The 23,506-nt window shown below is 40.3% G+C and overlaps 1 protein-coding gene across 1 annotated transcript in view; it reads left to right on the top strand.

The window, feature by feature from the left end:
- The window catches only part of AKAP6 (A-kinase anchoring protein 6), a 385,542-nt gene that overhangs the window by 143,614 nt on the left and 218,422 nt on the right, over positions 1–23,506 (top strand). Inside the window, exons 5-6 of the mRNA XM_068991494.1 lie at positions 13,300–13,396; positions 14,517–14,680. Coding sequence (XP_068847595.1) covers positions 13,300–13,396; positions 14,517–14,680 — 261 coding nt within the window. The remainder of the gene's footprint in view (positions 1–13,299; positions 13,397–14,516; positions 14,681–23,506) is intronic.

Here is a 23,506-nt window from a genome sequence, read left to right on the forward strand (position 1 = left end):
AAAGAGATTGAATGCCCTTTGAGTGGATTGAACTTTTCTCTGTGGGTAATGGGGATTCATAGAAGGTTTGATTTTATTTTAAAGCAGGAGAGTGACAAGAATCAACTGTAAATTCCATGGGGGAAGTCTCAGCTTGCTATGAATTAACTGGATAAGTCCATGGATTAAGTGAGAGAATAACAACGGGCATAGTGGAAAATGAATTTGAGTATAGCATTTGAGGGTCTTCCCTGGTAACTCAGATGGTAAAGAATCTGCCTGCAAATGCAGGAGACCTGGGTTTGATCCCTGGGTCAGGAAGATCCCCTGGAAGAGGGAATGGCTACCCACTCCAGTATTCTTGCCTGGAGAATTCTCTGGACAGAGAAGCCTGACAGGCTACGGTCCATGGGGTCGCAAAAAGTTGCACCATGACTGAGTGACTAACACGTACACACACAGCATTTGAAGGATGTGCTGGAATGGCACTCTGGTATCAGATTTTTTTAATGTGGGTTTTTTTTTTTTTAAAGTAACTAATGCATGGATAGAACACAGAATTCTACAGGTAAATAAAGGAAGGGAGTAAAAAGGCATGCCTCCCACCTATGTGCACCCCCACGCCCCCCAGCCACCACCACCTTTACCGGTTCTCTTCCTGAGGTGACCATTATTCCTTGTTTCTTTGTATTCTTTCAGAGTTACTCCTGGTATTTGAAAACAAATGCATATATATAATTAACTTTGTTCTCTTAATTTATATTAGCAATAATTCAAAATCAGTAAATATATAACTGCTGCATCCTTTCAGATAGCTGCATGGTGTTCCGTTTGTGAATATGCCGTCGTTTATTGATGAAAGCATAGGTTGTTTGCAGTCTTTTTCTATTATAAACAGCACTTCAGTGAATATCCTTGGATACTCATTCTCTTGCATAGTATTGGCTTATCTTTAAAATAAACACCTTTCATGTGAAACTTCTGGGTCAAAGGTTATATATATTTAAATTTTTCATGTATTGTCAAATTGTCCTTGACAGAGATAGTGCCAGTTTATACTCAGCAATGCATGAGAAAGCCTGTTTCTGCACATCTTTACTATTAGACCATGTTATCAGATCGGTTGATCTTTGTCCCTTTGATAAATGTCATCTCATTGTATTTTAGTTTTTATTCTTGTATTTAGGTGGTGTTGAGTACCGCTTTTTATTTTTAGAAGTCATTTGTATTTCTTTTCTAAGAACTGTATGCTCATATTCGTAACGTACTTTTCTGCTGGGTCATTGGCCTTTTGCTTTGGAATTTATGGGAGCTTTGTGAATATTAAGGAAATGAGTCCCTTTTTTTTGACGTGAATAGAAAATGTTTTTAAAAGAAACTATTCTGGGGATTCTGTTCTAAAAGAACATGGATATCTCAGTAGTTTGAGGAATCCACGATTAGTCAGGCCTGAAGGCCATACTGATAAGTATGTAAAAGGTCTCTAACCCTGGCAAAAGCATGTTTGGTTTCCAGTACTGAAAAGGCCAGTATGTTCTAGAGACTTTGCTTCCTTAGTCATGGATGGAACAAGCCTAAGATTAGGGAGGCTGTTGTTGAGTGAGAGGGTTAAATGAGGTCTGAGCAATGAGAGAAATGGAGAGGAAGTGGACAGGGTTAGGCAGCAGATGGATAAGAATAGAGGGGATAGATTAGAAAGGGGGTGGGTTAGAAAGAGATGTCAGCAGAAAAATATCTCTTAACTTTTTGATGCTGTCGTCTGGTCAGAAGTCTCATTACCAACATCTGGTCTGTCCTCTGTAGTCTCCCTGGATGCTACCAATGCCCTTGGGATTAGCGCAGGAAGGCCTGCTGCCCCACAGCAGACAAAATCTGACCAAGACTTCAGTGTATTGAAGGGTCTGGAAACTGGCTGAAAGCTTCTCTGTGTATGGGGTGGGATTGAAGCTCCAGGGTTATTCTAGGGGTTTGTGAAGTTAGGGAATGTGAACCTTACAAGAAGTATTCACATGCAAAAGAGGGGACATTATTAGAATTCAGCGATTACTGGGGGTATTTTCTTAAGGGGGGAGGAAGCTGTCTTTCATACAGCTGTTGGAATTATGGAACTCTAGTTACAGGAAAACACTAAGTTATACTCACTGGAAAAGTTTAAACTGTATAAAGTCCATGAAATTAAAAGTAGAAAGCCTTACACTTTCTGGATAACCAACATAAACAGTTTATTCTATATCTTTCTGGAACTTTTTACATAAAAGTGCATACATTGTAAAGATTTTTCGCTCATTGTGCATACTGTTCAGTGAGTGTTTTTGTATCTTAATATATCTCAGACGTCCTTCTGTCAGAACATGAAAATCTACTGCACATTTTAGCTGCTCCTTAGTATTTGTATGGATTTGCTACACTTTTCTTAACCATTCCCATAATTATGGCTATTTAAGCTGCCTCTTTGTTGATGCTTTGGCAAATAATACTGCAATAAGCATTCATGTTGTTGTAACAACAGCTGAGCGTTTCCTCCTTGTCCCATTGTTGTCTGTCTACAGCAGAGTTGCAGTCTACCTGAGTTGCTGCTATAGACAGACAGCAACAACAGCAGCAGTTCAGGGTCCCATGTAATGAGAGTCTGCCATGTTTTCAGAAAAGCTTTTGCTCCAGTTCCTAAAAAGTGAATAGGGCCATCTTTGTGTGTGTGTAGCTCTGAATTTGCATTTATAAGGGTAGTTTTTAAAGCCCACTTTCCAGAACCTTGTTCATTTTAGAAGTGGTCCCTGCAATTTGAAGTGTCTTCCTCAAGGGGGCACAAACTCACCAAAACCCTGCAGACAGTACTTTTGTATTGGTGCAGAATGGTCTGAAAACTTTTCCTTATTCCTTATTGTGTCATTACCCTAGGAACTTACAAAAGCAGTTTGAATCGAACTAATAATGTGACTGGCTAACAAATCTCAATACAGATGTTTTCATGCATTTAGCATTTATAGTTAGATCTTTATGTTATATCATTTTAAATTAAATCATATTTTTCATTTGTATCATAAGAAAAGCATAATACTTCTCACCGAGTTTTTAGTCATGCCAGGAAATTTCCCAAAACACATTCAACTGTTTTTCTTTAGCTTGCCCTTGCATGTCCACCTGTGTTCCACGTTTCATTGTCTGAAGCTAAGGGATGACAGGCTTTCCATTTCCCACTTCCTGGTGCCCACCTCTCCCTGCCTACCCTCCTCTGCTGAGATGATAGGCAGCTCTGGCCTGAAAAAGTTGAGCTTCACAAGACCAGCAGCTACCACATGCCCGTACGCTTCAGTTAATAAGAGACCGTCGACAGACTTCAAAAGCCTGAGCTGTGCAAGTTTGGCCGCCACCCCGCTCAGCCTCACGGAGCAGGGCTGGTGGCCTTGTAGGAGCTTTGAAGTTCTATATGCTTGTCCCCCTTGATTCCTGTCAGTTTAAAGTTTAAGGTAAGTAGCTGAGAGTTTAGTAGGGAGCAGCATCACTTCTCTTTGAGGGATTTGAGGTACTCAACTTGCAACCTTGAATTCCTTCCTTTGGTAGCTTGTGGAAGAAAGATCTGTTGGGGATTTATAGCATGCAGGCATTTTGAGGTTGATGCGTGGGGACAGGAGGCACATCCTTTTGCTCATATAACTAATTCTGTGCATCTGGGAGACAAATAGTCTTGTCTTCCCTTTGAACTGTTCAAAGTACCTGGGGATGTACTTTTTGCCTGACTCAGTTTAAGAACTCTTGTTCCCATCATTTTGAAAATTGCTGTCACTTATACATTTTCCTGATTTATTACTTTATTCTTTTTCTTTCAGATGTGATGACTATTTTAAAATAGAATGACAGAGAATAACTGGATTTATTTTAGCACTTGCTGTTTAGGGTTCAGTTCAGTTCAGTTCAGTCGCTCAGTCGTGTCCGACTCTTTGTGACCTCATGAATCGCAGCACGTCAGGGCTCCCTGTCCATCACCAACTCCCAGAGTTCACTCAGACTCATGTCCATCGAGTTGGTGATATCATCCAGCCATCTCATCCTCTGTCGTCCCCTTCTCCTCTTGCCCCCAATCCCTCCCAGCATCAGAGCTGTTTAGGGTGGTGGTATGCTAAACGCTGAAAGAAAGTTTACAGAGTGCCTTGTACTACGAGGGTTCCTGCATGGACTGAAGGACTCTGTGTGTGGAGAGCCAGTGGGTGACCTAATTCACTTGAGCCAGGGTGTGTCACCCACCATCTGTCTACTTGTGTAGACCTGTGACAGTTCTTGCTTATCTGCTGTGTCACATGGAATTTTGGAATCTTGAAACAATTTACCTGGCAACAGTGATATTAAGATAAAAGTTTCAGGCCTGAAACAGATCTTTAGCCAGAAAAATGCCTGTCATGTCTCCTGAAGGTGTTGTGAAGATCACATAAGCCTGTTGTTTGTGAAGATGCTTTGTTCATGCACACCTGTCGGAGACCTGAGAACAGGTGTGAGTTGCTCAGGTGTCCCTAGAGAGGTTGAATTTCTTCCTAGCTTCCCTGCCTGAATGATTCTCCTCTGACTTGAGAGATGGCTTGTGTCTTTTTGGTGTCTACTTTGACACCCTGCCCTGCACATGCTTAATGAGTACTAAACAAATCTGCCAGATGGATAAACGAACATTTGTAAAAGCAGTGTTACAACCATTACAGCAGCAAATTATAACTAAGATTATAAACCATGAATGTCTGCAGGAATTTCCTGTACAATTTCCAAATCAGAATGGACCCTGGTTACAGACTTTCTGGGTATTGTCTGGTATATTTGTGACAAGAAAAATGCCTATAGAGAGAAACAGTAGGATATTTTTCTTCTGCTTTCAGGATGTAATTCATCCCCTGTGGCAGAAAACACAAGGAAAGTAAAAATGTTAAGTCAGATATTAGAAAGTTTAAAAAAAAAGTCCACAGTTGTTAACGTTACCATTTCAAAAGATGAAGACTATATGACTAGACAGGATGTTAATGACTTGACATTACAAAATTTATTAAATTTATTTCTAAAGCAGTTTGGTTTCCCCCTCTCAAATGCATGAAGCATGTGGGAGTTGGGATAGATCTGCCCCAGGCTGCCAAACAAATTTTTAATGGAACTAGAGTCCTTCAGGGATTGTCCTAAATCCACATAATATTCTTAGGTCTTGGTGTTTGCACTGGGACCTGTATATTAGCAGATGTACGTGTGAATAATATACTTATATCCATCCATCACCTTAGTGACTCCGCATCTGTAGAGGCTGCTGCACATCAATTATTCCACCGCAGGGGGTAGAGAGATATTTGGGCTAGCATTGACCTCTTTTTTCAATTAGGGCCTCAGAAGCAGTGTGTTCTGGAAGTCAAATGGTCCCTTTAGACAGAATCTCTGTGAATCTATTTGGCCTAATGTGGCCGTGCCAGGAAGTCAATATGATTACCTGTGCCAGGTGTGGAGGCAGCATCCAGAAAAACATGAAAATTTTGTCACTAAGAGGCACCGTCAATATTCAGGGTCTCTCTAACTTCTCTAATCCTTGCATTAGATATTAGCAAGTCTATAAAAAATGAATGCCAGCCTTAATAATGCCAGTATATATACTTTATATACCTTCCGCAAAAAAATGCAACTATTTGAAAGAAGATGTAATTTGTCTGAGGAGCTAAATTCACTTTCAAATGCTAGATGTTTTATTATCTGAGATTTCAGGGGCAAAAATTTCTTCAGAAAGAACAGGATTTTTGTCTTCATATCTTAATGCCCTTACAAAAAAAAAAAACAGAGAACAAAGTTTTTATAATGCTTATTTCTTTGTTCATAAATTTAGAACCTCTTTCTCAAGAGCACATAGTGCTTTCCATTTTATGAAGCTTCTGATAGTATACGTGTGTTACATATTGTCATAACTAATAAATCAGTGACAAATGTAACCACCTCATTTTGTTGGGGAGATATATAATTGTGGTGGTAGCTGACCATTTATTTAATTATGTGGTAAGTACCATATGATGAGAGGGTAAAGTTAAATTGATGATTTGGGCTATCTCAGCCAGGATACAGTTTACATGGCAATTACACCAGGATCATCTCAGTGTAATTGGCAAGTAATTTTGTAGGCGAAGGAACATGACAGCTCATTTACATGGTGTTCAATGAATAAAATTTGGGAACATTTATCAACCACTTCCAAGTGAAGTGATTGCACCAGTATTGCCCAAAATGCTGTATAGGTGACTCAGAAGCATCGTGGAAGGTTTCTGGTATGAATCTGCATTCAGTTGCTCCCTGAACATTTATTAGGTGTGTGCTGTGTGCCAGGCACTGTCCTAGGCAGTGAGAATCCAAACACAAGTGAAAAGTTACATCCTCCTCTCAGAACTCATGGCTGGGAAGCAGACCTGTCATCAGTAGTTACACAGCAGTGTAATTATTGGAGGTCTGAGCTCTGCACAGGTAATGTGGGTGCTGAGGGGGGGAAGCCAGAAGGGTGGAAGATGGTCAGGGAAAGCTTTCTAGAAAGGATGACACCAGAGATGAATTATAAAGAATGAGCAGGACTGAGTTAGGGGAGAGGGAAAGGACCTTCCAGGCAGAGAGGTGCCTGCAAGAGCAGAATCTTAGATGAGCAAATGGCTGGTGTGAGCTGGAAATTTTAAGCAGTTCAGGCACATTTCAAGGCAGACCTGGTGCCCAAGGAGCAGACTTGGTGGAGATCTCACAGGCCACCTTATCCTGCAACCTGGGGAAGCACTGGGAGATTTCAACAAGCATCTTTCTCAGAGTTGGATCACTCCATGTAATAAAATATGTGTATTCTGTTATTCTGATATGCCAGGCTCTATTCTACAGATATCAGGGCATCTCATCCTCACAAGAACCCCATAAGGCAGGCACTAACATGTCCTCATTTTACAGATGAAGAAACTGAGTCCACGGAGAGTGCCAAAGGCATGAAGCGGGTGATGGAGGAGCCAGGGTTTGAACCCAGGCCTGCCCAGCTCCAAAGCCCATGCTTGTCCCCAGCACCTGCACCGTGTCACAGCCCCCTTGATATGATCGATTGTAACTCCTTGTTTTTAAGTTGCACACTCCTCTACCTCCTATCTCTACTTCTAGGCTGTGAGCTCTGTGAGGCCAGGAACTATATTTATCTTGCTCACAGCCACATCCCTCAAGCTTAAGATGATGCCTGCACCTTCATAGGTACACCACAAATAAAGAAAAAAATGTAATTTTTAGGGGGTCATGGCTGGAGGTTGTTGAAGTCAGCCTGTCAAAGGATGACAATGTGAGCCTGCATTAGTCGATACAGAATGGTGAGGATGGGAAATAAATTGGCAGAACTTGGTGATTGATTGGACCTGTGGATTTTGTTGGCATATCCTCACAGTATTTCTGATCTCCAACTCCTACACTGGAGAGATGACTTGGCAAAACAATCTGAAGCGGAGGGAAGCTCATGCTGCTCTTCACAAAGCTCTCACATTCCTGAGACGAAATGTTGCGGACTCAGGATGAGAAGTTAGAAGAAAGTTTCCTGGAGATAGTTAAAAATAGAATGAACACATCTGCCTGGAATGGTAGAGGGACAGAGCTGCCCTAGGGTAGATGAATGGTTAGATGGCCTTTGGGATTCTTCCCCCTTTGAAAATTTTCTAGTTTAGAATAAATAAAAATTCTCCTGAACCATCTGTCCTTAACTGTCTGGCTTAAAGATAAAGTGTCCAAGAACTGGAAAATATTGAGTCCACATGCCTGGATTGTAGATAAGGAAACAGAAGCCCAGAAGCATTAGATGACTTGTCCAAGGGCACACACCTGAGGCAAAATGAAGACCCAGACCACTGGTCTCTCAGTCCCCCACTCCCTGGACTCTCTGAGCAGCATCTGTGTTCCATGCCGTCTGTGGCAGGCCTGTGCTGGGTGCTAGCCCAGAGGCAGAGAGAACTTGGGGTCAGTGCTTGAGGAGTGCACGCAGCTTCAACAGGAAGTGCCGCTTGTCACCTAAAAATGCCGTGAACACCACCTACTGCACAGAACATTTGGAAAACAGAGACAATAAGTTTGAAAGTCTATAATGGTTTTGCTTTAGCCTCACTCATTGCCAGACACTGCTTCAATGCTTTCCAATCATTGCCACTAATTCTCACAACAACTTGAAGTTAGATAATATTACATTTTATGTTTCAGAAAGCTAAAGCTCCAAGAACTTGTTCCATGAGACCAGACTAAGTTCACTCCAAGTCCTAACTGCACAGTCCCTACTGTCTTCTTTTTCTACACACTGGGTCTGTCCATTGTATCATAGATACAATTTTGAACTTTCATTTTTTTTTTTGAAGGCAGCTGTGTTCACCACTATACCACCAACGCTGAACTTTCATTTTTTGACTTGTAATGTGTTCTGTTTTTCATGCCAATTCATAGTCTTCATTTTAATGGCTGTGTAGTGTCTTATCAAGTTTTTAGGAGGTTCTTAAATAAATATTTACTCATAAAAGTCTTTGAATTTTTGGCACATACGGCATTTGGAAGGTATATATTATATTTTGAGGATCATATGACCATCCTCTATCAATGGCATTGGGACAAGCAGGAGAGAAACTGCCAGGCTCTTCACAGGGAATCATGGCTTTCTTTCCCACCAAGAGCCCTTTAGGGGATGCAGATGGTACTCGGCACAGCTCAGAATAGAGCCTGGGTAGAGATGGCCTGAGACAGGTAGCAGGTGACTTTTCAAGCCCCTGCTTCTCTGACTGAACACACATTCTTCCTCCTGTCCTTGTGAAAAAGCAAGTTTTCATTTTCCTAGGGTAGTAAAAATCTTTTGTGTGAAGAAAAAGTGTCATGAGGTGTCTTATTCATCAGCATATATACCATCTCTTTAAAATGACAGTGGGAGTAAAAGTTCATCAGTTCAATATGTCTTTCACATTTGGAGACTCCTGACTAATAAAACTCTGGTATTTATCATCAGAACAGCCAAAGAACTAAATTCTGGCACATGCTATTCTCACGCACTGAGAAAAACTTAAAAAGACAGAAGATTGTCTCCATTCTTCCTTCTTCCATTCATTTAGAAGAAAAAGCATACCTTTTTTTAATTAAAAAAAATATGAGCATGCAGAAACATCTGGCCTCTATTACCCTAGCAGCCTCCTAAATGGTCTCCTTGTCCGCCCTTTTAAAATCAACTCTACATAACAGCTAGAAAGATGTTTCTAGAACACAGAATTCTACCAGTCACTCTCTCATGTTGTCAACATCTTCTTCCACTTCTTCTGTTTCTCTTAGAGTTAAATAACATGTGTAGCCACAGCTCCCAGCTCCCCTTCTTCCACCTTGTCTTAGCCACACCAAGTGGCTTCTGCTTCTGCCTCCCGGCTTCCTGCTGCTGGAGACAGGGTATCTCCAGCCCCATGTGGAAATCCAGTCCTTTCTCCACGAGCTCCCCACTGGGGTCTGTAGAACCTGGCTCCCAGTTGAGCTCCCTCAGTACCTATCCAGCACTGTCATATGGAATATAGCCCACAGTCTTGTTTTTATTTGGCCAGCATGGTACTTTAAAAAAGCTAAATCTCATTGAGCATGGCATATCACTGTTCAGCTGAAGGCCCTGCCACTCTCTGTTATACATCATGCCCAGATTACATGTTTATTTTTTACTGGGTCATATACAGCTATTTGCTTTTGATCTCTTTTACCCGACAGACTATATGTTGCATGTGTATTGTGTACTGTTAACTTTGTATCTATAGGTCTGGTAGAGACTACTCAATAAATAACTATTGATTTAACATATGCTTTTTTAAAAAGAAAACTAAAATTATGTCAAGAAAGATGCAGTAACTCTTTTTGGCCTCTCTGTTCACAAACATAAAATTCATGGACCTCAATGGACCTGGCCCACATTAACAATATTCCTTGGGGACAGCAGAAAGTCTGTGTTCATGATATGATTCTGCTAAAACAGACATTTTGGATCTGGAAGCCTCTGAATGTGCTTATGGTCTTTCCCACTATTTCGTATATCAGGAGATTCATATCAATTCTTATGATCCCTCATGAATAACATTCGTCACATTTGTCATAGTTTTGTGTGTCAAGGCATACATTTCCATGATTTCATTTTATATCCGTGTGACCTCCATATTTCCATCAAACTGAGATGTGCAGAAATTTGGTTGGGATAGTATGGATAAAGATGTAGTGCTTTATCTACTTGATAAGCTGTGATCATGATCAAAGTGCAGTCATTGTGCCTCACCTGAACTTGGATCCCGAAAAGGAGTAAGGCACCCATATATATACAGCTGGTGAGGCTGGAGGTTGAACTAAGGGGAATACCCAATGGTCAACCTCTGATGTATCATCTTTTTGCTAATCTGGTCCTTTGTCTCAGCCACTGTATTTTTCATGTCCTTAGCTATTCTCTTCTGGATGTTCAGTTCTATGCTGCTTTAAAACACTAAAAAAAGATGTCGTATCTCATAAGCCCCAGATTACTCATAGTTTTGGAGTTTCACATCATCCTCAGTGATGCAGATCTGTGGTACCTGCCTATGGCCATGTTGTTGCCATAAATTAAACCTGCAGAGAATGCCCTGCACTTTCAGGGAGTGCTGTGGATGCTGCAGAGGGACCATATGTCGTAAGGCATTGCTGAGGAAACCTGTTAGCAGCACAGGAATGGAAATGTGCCCAAGTGTCAAGTGAAACAACAACAACAACAAAGTCTTTTGCTTAAGCTTCCTTCCCTAGGGAAGAGGTGGACACAGAAGCAAGTGAGTTTATTACAGAATTCTTCAGCAGCCAGAAATTTCATTGACAATTTTGCTCATGTGCTGGCTTGTCTGCCTTCTCAGAGGCCCACTGTGCATTCCTTATTGATGTTATTAGTCGTTAATGGATACACCTGAAAATCAAGTAATATCATTTGGGTTGTAGTTGTATTAAGTGGTTCTTTTCAGTAGCATAAAGCTTGTCAGCTTATCTTTTTTCTTAGTAATGAACACCATTTTTTTCAATGTCCTAATCAAATCCTTCCACATAATCTTGAGGCAGAACCAGATCCAACTGCTTCTATTCTGTACTATTGGCCTCAATTATGTCAAATTATGCAACCTACTCACAGGTCCTAAGGTTCTCTTTTGTTGAGACATAGGTCTGATGCATGCCTTCAGAAGCTCATGATTACAACATTCAACACTTGTCTCTTTTAGGTAAATAGAATCAAAGAGCACTGGGCTAAATTTACAGTTAAGAGGAAAGCATCTATAGCATAGATTTCTTTCTAGATTTCTTCCTAAGTGTTGGTGCTCTTGGGCTGATCGCAAGTATTTTTCTTTTCTATGTCCCTTCTCCCTGAAACACACAAATGCACCTCAATCTGCATGACATTGCTTCAGAGCTGAGGCTCTCCACTATCATGGCAGAAAGTAAATAACACCCATGTTTTGGCTATACAATCATAATAATTTAATTTTAAAAAACTATTATATTGACCAGAAGCATCAGGCTTCTGATATATTGCCATACTTAATTTTGTTCAACCAAATACCTGTAGTTGAAAGAGGACAATACAAGAAATAGTGAACAACCCTCAGGGAAATCTAATGTTTCTTTCTGCTATATGCTGCAGTTTTACTGTTTCTTATGCCTCTAGTAAGATGAAATGATTCATCATTTTGGAGTCATTTTTTAAAAATCAAAATTCTTATCTTTATATTCCAAGTTCTGATTATCTCTACCTCCTTCATATTCAGCTTACTTTGATTGTTCTGGTTTTTCTTCTGAGCTTTAAAAGACTCCTTTTTTCCACTAAGAAAAAGACTCACCCTGAACCTCCAAGACAGTTCAGGTTCCTTTTGATGTGCAGGGCCATGCCTTATACCCCTTAAATTGCTATCACCCTCTCCAGTGTACAGAAGAGGCGCAATACGGTTTCTGAATGAAAGAATGGGAAAAATTAATACCTGATTTCGTAGCATATGATTGTTTAACCTCTTTCACCTGGATTATATTCCCAATAACACTGTGTCATCTCAAACTTGTCAATTATTCTTAATACTAAATTCAGTGTAGTATATAGAATCATTGCTCAACAAGTGTTTAGTGAGAGCAAAATATGTGTTTTGGAGTCCTATTATAGAGAAGCCAGAATTTGGCACATAGTCTTTCAAAATCCATACTTTTTCAGATTAATCAAGTCAAGGGCTGGATTTTCACTCTCAAGACTAACCATTGATTCAACATATTGGTTACTATGATTACTCTCCATCAGACCTCCTGTGTTTGGAACACCTTATAACATTCCAGAGATGGAAAACCATCTTTGGAAAAACCATCCCTGTTTCCTGAAATATTAAAACGGAAACCTTCCCCTTCAGAGAGTCCTATTGATCCAGTTCAGCAGATATCCACTATTCCTGAAAATATTTATTGAACACCTTGTATGTGACATGAGTTGGAAGTAAATGTGAAACTGGCAAGTCTTTTGATTGTAATAATTTGGTAGCCAAATATGTGAATAAAGCAGAATTCAGTGTGATAAATTCTTCAATAGAAGCAGATATAAGGAACAGAGGAAGCCGAGAGAGGGGAGTAATTAATTCTATGAAAGACATTATGGAAAGCTTCCTGCAAGAAATTTCTATGAGTTGAAATTCACCCATAAGAATAGTTTTATCTTTTGGGTAACTATCATAAGTGAAAAATGCCCCTCATGTGCTTGATGTATTTATTTATAAAGCAATGTCACATTGTAAGGAATAAGCTTGAAATTCAAACATTTGAAAAACATTTGACTCCTCTCTACAGCACCTAAATTCACCTCAGTATTCCACAGTTTGTGTGATATCTGAAAAACAGCTGAATCAAACCCTACTATTAATGGATTTATATATGTGCACATAATTTATGTTGCCAGTGTTTTATGGTTTCATAAATAGTGCTAGCACTAATGTTTCTAAAAAAGTGAAGAAAAGACCTCATATGTGCTGGTAGAATTTCAGTATATATTATAGAACACTGCTACTTTTGATATAGCCTATGGGATGTGACTTTTCATGAAAACCTAATGAGTTTCTAGATATGTCAGCTGTTTCCAAACAGATGCACTCTGCTAATCTAATGGAAACATTTTGAGCCCGGATCCCAAATATCAATAGCTTTTAGTATTGCAAATTAGTTTGTCTATTGGGTAAATTGAACTGTGTGGCTCTTGATAAAAAGTAGCAAGTAATTTTATATGGATGTTTTACATTTAATGGCCTTGCCAGGGTTTGATGCTCATATTTTTCCTTGCAGAGTTTTAAGTTGAATGTAGACAGTCATTGTGCGCTCAAGGAAGCTGTGGAGGAGGAAGGACACCAACTTCTTGAGCTTATTGCATCTCACAAAGCAGGTAAATCCTCCTGAAATATTGCAAGTCTTTATGTCTCCAGACTATTAAGAATGAAGAAGCATTGCTGTAAATTACTGCATATATTCACTTCCTTATGTATTATTAATATTTACATTATCAGATTGACCTTCAAGATTTATAAATGTTTCATATACTGCATACAATGCTGTGATACTTATAAGATGAAATACTGCCTCCAAATGGTCTGTTCATTTTATTTGGAGCTTGCTGTTCACCCGAGTTTCAATTGAAATCGCATTCCTGAAAACTTCACATTGACATGCTTTTCGATGTAGGTGCTCTGGAAATAACATTAAGATAATGAATGAGAATTGGGCATATAGTATAATGCATATGCATCTGGGTACTTGTAGGTATCATTACAGATACAAGGCAGGCAGTCTAGAGACACATGATTATTTCCCTGCCAATTCACACACATGACCGTTTTGCATGTTCTCTGCTGGTCATTGCATTAGCAGAGTTTTAGCCTTAGACCAGTTCTTACCTCAGTATTAGTGTATTTATGAGAAACAGATTGTAAATAAAAAATAGTTTTGTCATTTGGTTAACATTATCCTGGTAGTAAAAGACCATAAGACAGGATGAATTAGTTTGCCCCTTGTTTTGAGCTTACCACAGCCCAATAAGAAAAGAGCAGCATTAATCTGATGTGCTAACACTAAAGACTGCTGTCTTAAATTTGGCCCATTTACTATATTTCAAGTCAAATTACCTTTACTTATTTCCATACATTTTCTGATCATTGTAAAGTCTCCACAAAAAGATATACACAGGGCCTTTTATTTGGAATGTGAAGCTAGAGTCTTAATAATTTTTACATATCGTGATTTTGACTCTTTATACATTTTTTTAGTCCATGTGTTAAATCTAAGTCAGTTCTAAACTATGCAACTATGGGGTTTTCCAATTTTTGTATCCTTATGCCTTCTGTCAAGTCAAAAAACCCCAGTCTCGGTTCTGAGAGGCAGGTGAGGGTAATGATTGCTTAAAATTATGTTTATTGTTGGAAATATCCATCTAATCTTAAATGAAAAACAATACTGGGTAAAAACACAGCTGAGTCGTTAACGTGTGCTTTCCCCCTCCTTTGGAGAAGGACTGAAGGACATGCTGCGGATGATTGCAAGTCAATGGAAGGAGCTGCAGAGGCAAATCAAACGGCAACACAGCTGGATTCTCCGGGCTCTGGATACCATCAAAGCCGAGATTCTGGCTACTGATGTGTCTGTGGAGGGTGAGGAAGGGACTGGAAGCCCCAAGGTAAGTGGCTTGAAGTTTGCCTTATTTCCTCTTATTTCTGTCTTCTTTTGAACTAGGCACCACTGAAGTTTTCTTTCTACCCCTAAGGCTTTTCGTTTCTACTGGGTAAACTTTATCTCTCTCTCTCTATGTATAGGTATGTATAAACAAAATGAAATTGCTTAGTTTAAAACAATAAAAAAAGCCTCCTACAACTTTCAAGTTTTCCAGGAATGGGTCTTTCTGTGAAAAGTGGCAGAGTAGGAGGGGGACAGTACTTTAAGGGTAGGAGAAAGGGGGACATGAAACATTTAGTAAACAAAACATAAAGCATCTTTAACATGAATAATCAGAATGGTTTTAAATTGTTTTGTTGCAACTATAAATCACTATAATCAGTGCAATCACTCAGCTCTGACATCCATTAGCCGCTTGGTTACAGCAAATTAACAAAGAAGAGAGAAAGTGATTCATTATCTCATTCCTGTTAATGACTATCAGATGCATTGCCTAATTAGGGGATGGTCATTGTAGTGGGAAGAAGGTCATATGCTTTGCTACAAATCTTTTTGCTCTGTGTGTAAGTTCTCCATAATGGTGCATGCACCAAATACAACAAGTACTTTAAAAATGAATATTGACATGTTTTGGTTATCTATTTTAGATTTACAAAATAATCTGTAAAGCATATGAACTTGAATTTTAAACAAGGCACCTTTTAATACAGTGTGCCAAGGTTCTAGAGGTATCTTTGGACTCATGATGTGGAAGATAATTTTATTAATTTGATATTTTCATTCAATCTCTCTTTTCTTTTGTATTTGTTCTTTTGTGAAAGTTAAAGCAGAAAACAGGTCTCATAATAGACTCAGCATGGAAACATACTATAAAATGGGGGAAACAGATTTAAGAGTTCATGGCTTATATTCCTGGCATGAACAAAGTAATTAAATCATCAAGTCACGTTTACTCAGCCTCCATGTGGATTGTCATTGGGCTACATGTATACAGAGCAAGTTAAACAAATGCTCTGCCCTCTGAGCCTCACAGTCTTAAGTTCAGGCAAGGAGAAACCCAACCTGTTCTGCAGTGGTGAGGCCATGGAGCTAGTTGAAAACCTCAGGTACTTTATAGCTTTGGAATCTTAAAACAACAAACTTCACCTTATTTGTTGGAAACAGAGGACAGAATGATGAGCTCAGTTCCATTTAAAGAAAGCTCCATGGAGGAGGTCACATTTCAGGAAATACTTGAAGGAAGAAAGAGAAGTGTCTTGGCACATGAGCACATATTTTGGGAAGTGACATGATGAAAGAATCAGAGCTGGAACTAATAACAGGGAATGGGGAGTGTCTTCAGCAGACTTCTCAGGGCAGAAATGCTGTTCTTTCAAGGAACAGACTGTAGTGGAAGTTGATTGGGCTGATGCTTTGGTTGGAGTAGGGGCCAGTGATGATGAAAAAGAACATGCCTGAAAACTCTGTTGTGTTTTATTTATTGAACAAAAATATACCGAGTGATCACTTTTTAAAAGCCACCCTGTATTGGATGCGTTCTATATGCCAGCTACTGTGTCGTACATTACTTTTTGTGTACTCTCTCATTTAATTCTCACAACAAACTACATACACCTTCAGTTCAGTTCAGTCACTCAGTCATGTCCGACTCTGCGACCCCACGAATTGCAGCACGCCAGGACTCCCTGTCCATCACCACCTCCCAGAGTTCACTCAAACTCACGTCCATCGAGTCAGTGATGCCATCCAGCCACCTCATCCTCGGTCGTCCCCTCCTCCTCCTGCCCCCAATTCCTCCAACCATCAGAGTCTTTTCCAGTGAGTCAACTCTTCTCATGAGGTGGCCAAAGTACTGGAGTTTCAGCTTTAGCATCAGTCCTTACAATGAACACCCAGGGCTGATCTCCTTCAGAATGGACTGGTTGGATCTCCTTGCAGTCCAAGGGACTCTCAAGAGTCTTCTCCAACACCACAGTTCAAAAGCATCAATTCTTCGGCACTCAGCCTTCTTCACAGTCCAACTCTCACATCCATACATGACCACAGGAAAAACCATAGCCTTGACTAGATGGACCTTAGTGGACAAAGTAATGTCTCTGCTTTTGAATATGCTATCTAGGTTGGTCATAACTTTTCTTCCAAGGAGTAAGCGTCTTTTAATTTCATGGCTGCAGTCACCATCTGCAGTGATTTTGGAGCCCCAAAAAATAAAGTCTGACACTGTTTCCACTGTTTCTCCATCTATTTCCCATGAAGTGATGGGACCAGATGCCATGATCTTCGTTTTCTGAATGTTGAGATTTAAGCCAACTTTTTCACTCTCCACTTTCACTTTCATCAAGAGGCTTTATAGTTCCTCTTCACTTTGAGCCATAACGGTGGTGTCATCTGCATATCTGAGGTTATTGATATTTCTCCCGGCAATCTTGATTCCAGCCTGTGTTTCTTCCAGTCCAGCGTTTCTCATGATGTACTCTGCATAGAAGTTGAATAAGCAGGGTGACAATACACAGCCTTGACGTACTCCTTTTCCTATTTGGAACCAGTCTGTTGTTCCATGTCCAGTTCTAACACCTTAAGGCAGTACTATTATAATTTCCAATGGAAAAAAATGAAGGCACAGAGAAGCAACTGGCTTAAGGTCACATAGGTGTTAGGTAGCAGAGCTGGGATGTGAATCTGAGCCCTTTGGCCCCAGAGCTCATTTTCAGCACTGCCTAGAGCACTGCCTGTTACTGGCACTGCTCAGGGTAGAACGCAGTGATGAACAATCAGCCTCGGTACCTGTCTCACGGAGCTTGTGGTGAAGTGGAGTGACAGACTTAAATCTCACAACCATGCTTTTATAAACCACGCTGGACTGTGAAAGAAAAGCAAAGGGAGCAACCGGAGGCTGGGCTGGGAGAAGTGATTGAGATCCGAGTATGGGGGAGCACTTCCTTGAGGAAGTGACATTCTGTGAACAGGCTGTTGCAGCTGGTGGGGAGCGGGGAGTATGCAAGGGAAGCTGTGTGGCTGTGGGGGCGAAGGGGAGGGTTTGGGAGTGAGCAGGGAAAGGACATCATTGACTCATAGAATAACAACCTGTCCTTGGCTTTGGTGTGGAGCGTGGATGGGTAAGTGGGGTCACTCGGGGTGGTGGATGAGCAGAGATGGTGCAGTCACCTGTGTTCACAAGGACCTGTGGCTCTATTCACCAGGGCCAGCTTGAGGTGGGCACTATTGCTCATTCTGTCGGAGACAGATGAAATAAAGAAGATAGCTAAACACAATGAGGAGAAGGTATTATGAAATGAGAGGCAAAGTTAACATTTCTCAAAAATAGGACCCCCTTCCCCAGGCCCCACCTCAAATGAATCAGTCACCTGAGTAGGGCCCCAGAATCTGCATTCTACAACTCCCAGGAAACCTCTTCCTACAGGGCCACATGATCCTCACATAACTGGGATCCTGAAAACAGTGTGAAAGAATATCTGTCTTCTTGTTACTTCCAGTACCAAACCATTGGTATCTGGTGGCTCAGATGGTAAAGAATCTGTCTGTGATGCAGGAGACCTGGGTTCAATCCCTGGGTCACAAAGCTCCCTGGAGGAGGGCATGGCAACCCACTACAGTATTCTTGCCTGGAAATTCCCCATGGACAGAGCAGCCTGGTGGGCTACAGCCCATAGTGTTGCAAAGAGTTGGACACGACTGAGCGACTAACACTTTCACACTTTCAAAATGTTCAAAAACAGGGGCTGTTAATTAAACTATGCTATATCTTATCCCAATGAAATACTACATAACCATTTAAAACTGATGTTTTAGAAGAGAATTTTCAAACATTCGAAGAGGCCTAAATATGCAATTATATATTTTTAAATGCCTTTGAATTTTCTAAGTCTCTACAATAAGTAAGAATTATTTGAATCTGAAAAATAAATATATGTAAAATGCAGAATTAGAAAGGGATTAAAAGGTGACATAGTTGACATTGATCTGAAGGGACTGGAGATGTGAATTTAGATATCAGGAGGAAAAATAAACATATCTGACTCTTGCTGATTTGGATGTCTCAGTTCAGTTCAGTTGCTCAGACGTGTCTGACTCTTTGCGACTCCATGGACTATAGTACACCAGGCCATCATCCACTCATGGAGTTTACTCAAACTCATGTCCACTGAGCTGGTGATGCTATCCAACCATCTCATCCTCTGTTGTCCCCTTCTCCTCCCACCTTTAATCTTTCCCAGGATCAGGGTCTTTTCAAATGAGTCAGTTCTTCGCATCAGGTGGCCAAAGTTTTGGAGTTTCAGCTTCAACATCAGTCCTTCCAATGAATATTCAGGACTGATTTACTTTAGGATTGATTAGTTGGATCTCCTTGCAGCCCAAGGGACTCTCAAGAGTCTTCTCCAACACCACAGTTCAAAAGCATCAGTTCTTCGGTGCTCAGCTTTCTTTATAGTCCAACTGTAATGTCCATACATGACTACTGGAAAAACCATAGCTTTGAATAGATGGACCTTTGTTGGCAAAGTAATGTCTTTGCTTTTTAATATGCTTTCTAGGTTGGTCATAATTTTTCTTTCAAGGTGCGAGCATCTTTTAATTTCATGGCTGCAGTCACCATCTGCAGTGATTTTGGAACCCCCCAAAATAAAGTCTGTCACTGTTTCCACTCTTTCCACATCTGTTTGCCACGAAGTGATGAACCAGATGTCATTATCTTAGTTTTCTGAATGCTGAGTTTTAAGCCAACTTTTTCACTCTCCTCTTTCACTTTCATCAAGACTCTCTTTAGTTCTTCACTTTCTGCCATAAGGGTGGTGTCATCTGCATATCTGAGGTTATTGATATTTCTCCCGGCAATCTTGATTCCAGCTTGTGCTTCATCCAGCCCAGCATTTCGCATGATGTACTCTGCATATAAGTTAAATAAGCAGGGTAACAATATACAGCCTTGACGTACTCCTTTCCCAATTTGGAACCAGTCTGTTGTTCCATGTCCGATTCCCACAGTTGCTTCTGGACCTGCATACAGATTTCTCAAGAGGCAGGTCAGGTGGTCTGGTGTTCCCATCTCTTTCAGAATTTTCCACAGATTGTTGTGATCCACACAATCAAAGGCTTTGGCATAGTCAATAAAGCAGAAATAGATATTTTTCTGGAACTCTTGCTCTTTCAATGATCCTGTGGATGTTGGCAATTTGATCTCTGGTTCCTCTGCCTTTTCTAAATTCAGCTTGAACATCTGGAAGTTCACAGTTCACATACTGTTGAAGCCTGGCTTGGAGAATTTTGAGCATTACTTTACTAGCGTATGAGATGATTGCAATTGTGCGGTAGTTTGAGCATTCTTTGGCATTGCCTTTCTTTGGGATTGGAATGAAAACTGACCTTTTCCAGTCCTGTGGCCTCTGTTGAGTTTTCCAAATTTGCTGGCGTATTGAGTGCAGCACTTTCACAGCATCATCTTTTAGGATTTGAAATAGCGCAACTGGAATTCCATCTTCTCCACTAGTTTTGTTTGTAGTGATGCTTCCTGAGACCCACTTGACTTCACATTCCAGGATGTCTGGCTCTAGGTGAGTGATCACACCATCATGATTATCTGGGTCATGAAGATCTTTTTTGTATAGTTCTTCTGTGTAAGTCAACACAATAAACTGGAAAATTCTGAAAGAGATGAGAATACCAGACCATCTGACCTATCTCTTGAGAAATCTATGTGCAGGTCAGGAAGCAACAGTTAGAACTAGACATGGAAAAACAGACTGGTTCCAAATAGGAAAAGGAGTACATCAAGGCTCTAATTTTCATGAAGAAATCTCTAGACTTTTCCATTCTATTGTTTTCCTCTATTTCTTTGCATGATCACTGAGGAAGGCTTTCTTATCTCTCCTTTTGGAACTTTGCATTCAAATGGGTATATCTTTCCTTTTCTCCTTTGCCTTTTGCTTCTCTTCTTTTCACAGCTATTTGTAAGGTCTCCTCAGACAACCATTTTGCCTTTTTGCATTTCTTTTTCTTGTAGATGGTCTTGATCCCTGCCTCCTGTACAATGTCATGAACCTTCATCCAAAGTTATTCAGGCACTCTGTGTATCAGATCTAATCGTGTGAATCTATTTGTCACTTCCACTGTATAATCGTAAGGGATTTGATTTAGATCATACCTGAATGGTCTAGTGGTTTTCCCTACTTTCTTCAATTTGTCTGAATTTGTCAATAAGGAGTTCATGATCTGAGCCACAGTCAGCTCCTGGCCTTGTTTTTCCTGACTGTATAGAGCATCTCCATCTTTGGCTGCAAAGAATATAATCAATCTGATTTCAGTGTTGACCATCTGATGATGTCCAAGTGTAGAATCATCTCTTGTGTTGTTGGAAGAGGGTGTTTGCTATGACCAGTGCATTCTCTTGGCAGAACTCTATTAGCCTTTGCCCTGCTTCATTCTGTACTCCAAGGCCAAATTTGCCCATTACTCCAGCTATTTCTTGACTTCCTACTTTTGCATTCCAGTCCCCTGTAATGAGGACATCATTTTGGGGTGTTAGTTCTAGAAGGTGTTGTAGGTCTTCATAAAACCATTCAACTTCAGCTTCTTCAGCATTACAGGTCGGGGCATAGACTTGGATTACTGTGATACTGAATGCTTTGCCTTGGAACAAACAGAGATCATTCTGTCATTTTTGAAATTGCATCCAAGTATTGCATTTCAGACTGTTGTCGACCATGATGGCTACTCCATTTCTTCTAAGGGATTCTTGCCCACAGAAGTAGATATAATGGTCATCTGAGTTAAATTCACCCATTCCAGTCCATTTTAGTTTGCTGATTCCTAATATGTCGGCATTCACTTTTGAAATCTCCTGTTTGACCAATTCCAATTTGCCTTGATTCATGGACCTAAATTCCAGATTTGCATGCGGTATTGCTCTTTATAGCATCAGACTGTGCTTCCATCACCAGTCACCCAAGTTTGGAACTTGGATGTCTCAGTTCCAAACAAAATGACAAAAATCCTCTGTATTTGAATCACCTCCTAAGTGAAAATGTCTTTCTCAACTCACATCTGTTTACAAAGAATAACATAAGTGGTCTTTCCTATTAATAGTATTTCTGTTCCAAAACATTTCCTATCCTACTATGTGCGCAGTGTGATGCATCAAAAAGCAGCCACAGGAGAGGCTTCTGTAGGCATCTCAGGACGTGGACCTGGGGGAGGCGTGAGAGTCAAGACTTCGACCTGGCAGAGCGGGCTACACCCCAGGCCTTTACCTCCCAGCCAGTTCTCTCTTCCTCAGTTTGGGTTGAATTTTCTCTAGACAAATGAACTCATCCATAGTCAAGGGTGAAGGTAAACTCAATTTAAGATAAAGAAAATCCATTTCTAAATTTAAACTTAAGAAACTGAGGCAAAACCAGAATGGTCATTCTTTCTGTTTGCTTAATGTTGCTGAACTGCCTTCCTCAGTCAGAAGTCAGACTGTCTGTGTTCAACCTGATACTCACTAGCAATGTGTCCTTCAGAGAATGACTGAACTTCCCTGCCTCAGACCCCTCATTTGTACCATGGAGGCAATGGTAACATCCACCTCAAGGGACTGTGATACAGATTTAGAGTTGGCATATCTGAAGTGCTTACAAGCGCTGGGCCCATAGGAAGCCCAAGATGAGGGTAAATATGTCAGACTGCATAATCTAGTGGTGGAGACAACAAACAAATAATTGTGATAGAATCTAACAATTACTCTAGTAGAAAGTGAAAAAGTGAAAGTGTTAGTTGCTCAGTTGTGTCTGACTCTTTGCGACCCCATGGACTGTAGCCCACCAGGCTCCTCTGTTCATGGAATTCTCCAGGCAAGAATACTGGAGGGGGGTACATAGTTCTGTGAGTAAACAGAGGAGGAATTAACTAACCCCAAGTAGGGGTCTCAAGGAAAGACTTAGAGGGCAGTTGATGTTTTAAACAGGGAAGGATTTTTGCCCAAGTGAAATTGATGGGCAGAGAGAACAGCACATGCAGAAAACTTGCAACCTTTTGGATGAGATTAGGCCAGCTTGCCACACCCAGGTTCATGTGACAAAAAATGACCCTTAATGATCAGTGACTTGAGCAATAATTCCTCATGTGACTCTAATTGACACTATTCAAGTCAGAGTGAGGTCTGTATACAGAAAGTATCTAAAATGCCCTGTTTGAACAGAAACATATTGCACGCATAGAAGCTTAAACCCTGGAGTTCTGCGAGACTAAAAGCTGAATTTCGCTCCCTGTCTGTCATGTTGGCCCTCTTTCCGTGACATGACCTTGCACAGGTCATGTACAAATTGTGCCTTGAAATATATCTCCAAGCATAGCAGTTATGATCATCTATTTCATCTTAGACCTAAAAGAGGAAATAAAATTAAAACATAAGAAAAAAATAACTCTAGAATTCATCTTAGGTTTACATCAGAAGCTATGGGAACTTGAGAAGCATAATAGAAAATCTAAGGAATATATCTAGGGGGTATTTTTCTTTTTACCTTGTTTGAGAGACTGTAGAAAAGGGCCTGGTCTTAGAAATCTTGTAAAGAAGGAAGATAGGAGGAAATTCAAAGACTCTGGGAAACTTCTCCCCCAGGACTCGGCAGCATACCTTATTTGTTGTATTTCATTTTTAAAAAAAAGTGTTTTCCCAGGACTGTGAGATCTTTTATACATGGAAATAGAGAACAAAATTCACCAATTCTAGAAATAGAGCTTTGGCACACACGATCCAAGAATTGAATGTATGCTTATAATTATATATTTTAAGATAGATTGGTGAAAGTTCATCATTTTGAAGTAGGCTTTTTTA

Source organism: Capricornis sumatraensis, chromosome 19 (genome assembly GCF_032405125.1).
Source record: "Capricornis sumatraensis isolate serow.1 chromosome 19, serow.2, whole genome shotgun sequence".
NCBI classification, from domain to species: domain Eukaryota; kingdom Metazoa; phylum Chordata; class Mammalia; order Artiodactyla; family Bovidae; genus Capricornis; species Capricornis sumatraensis.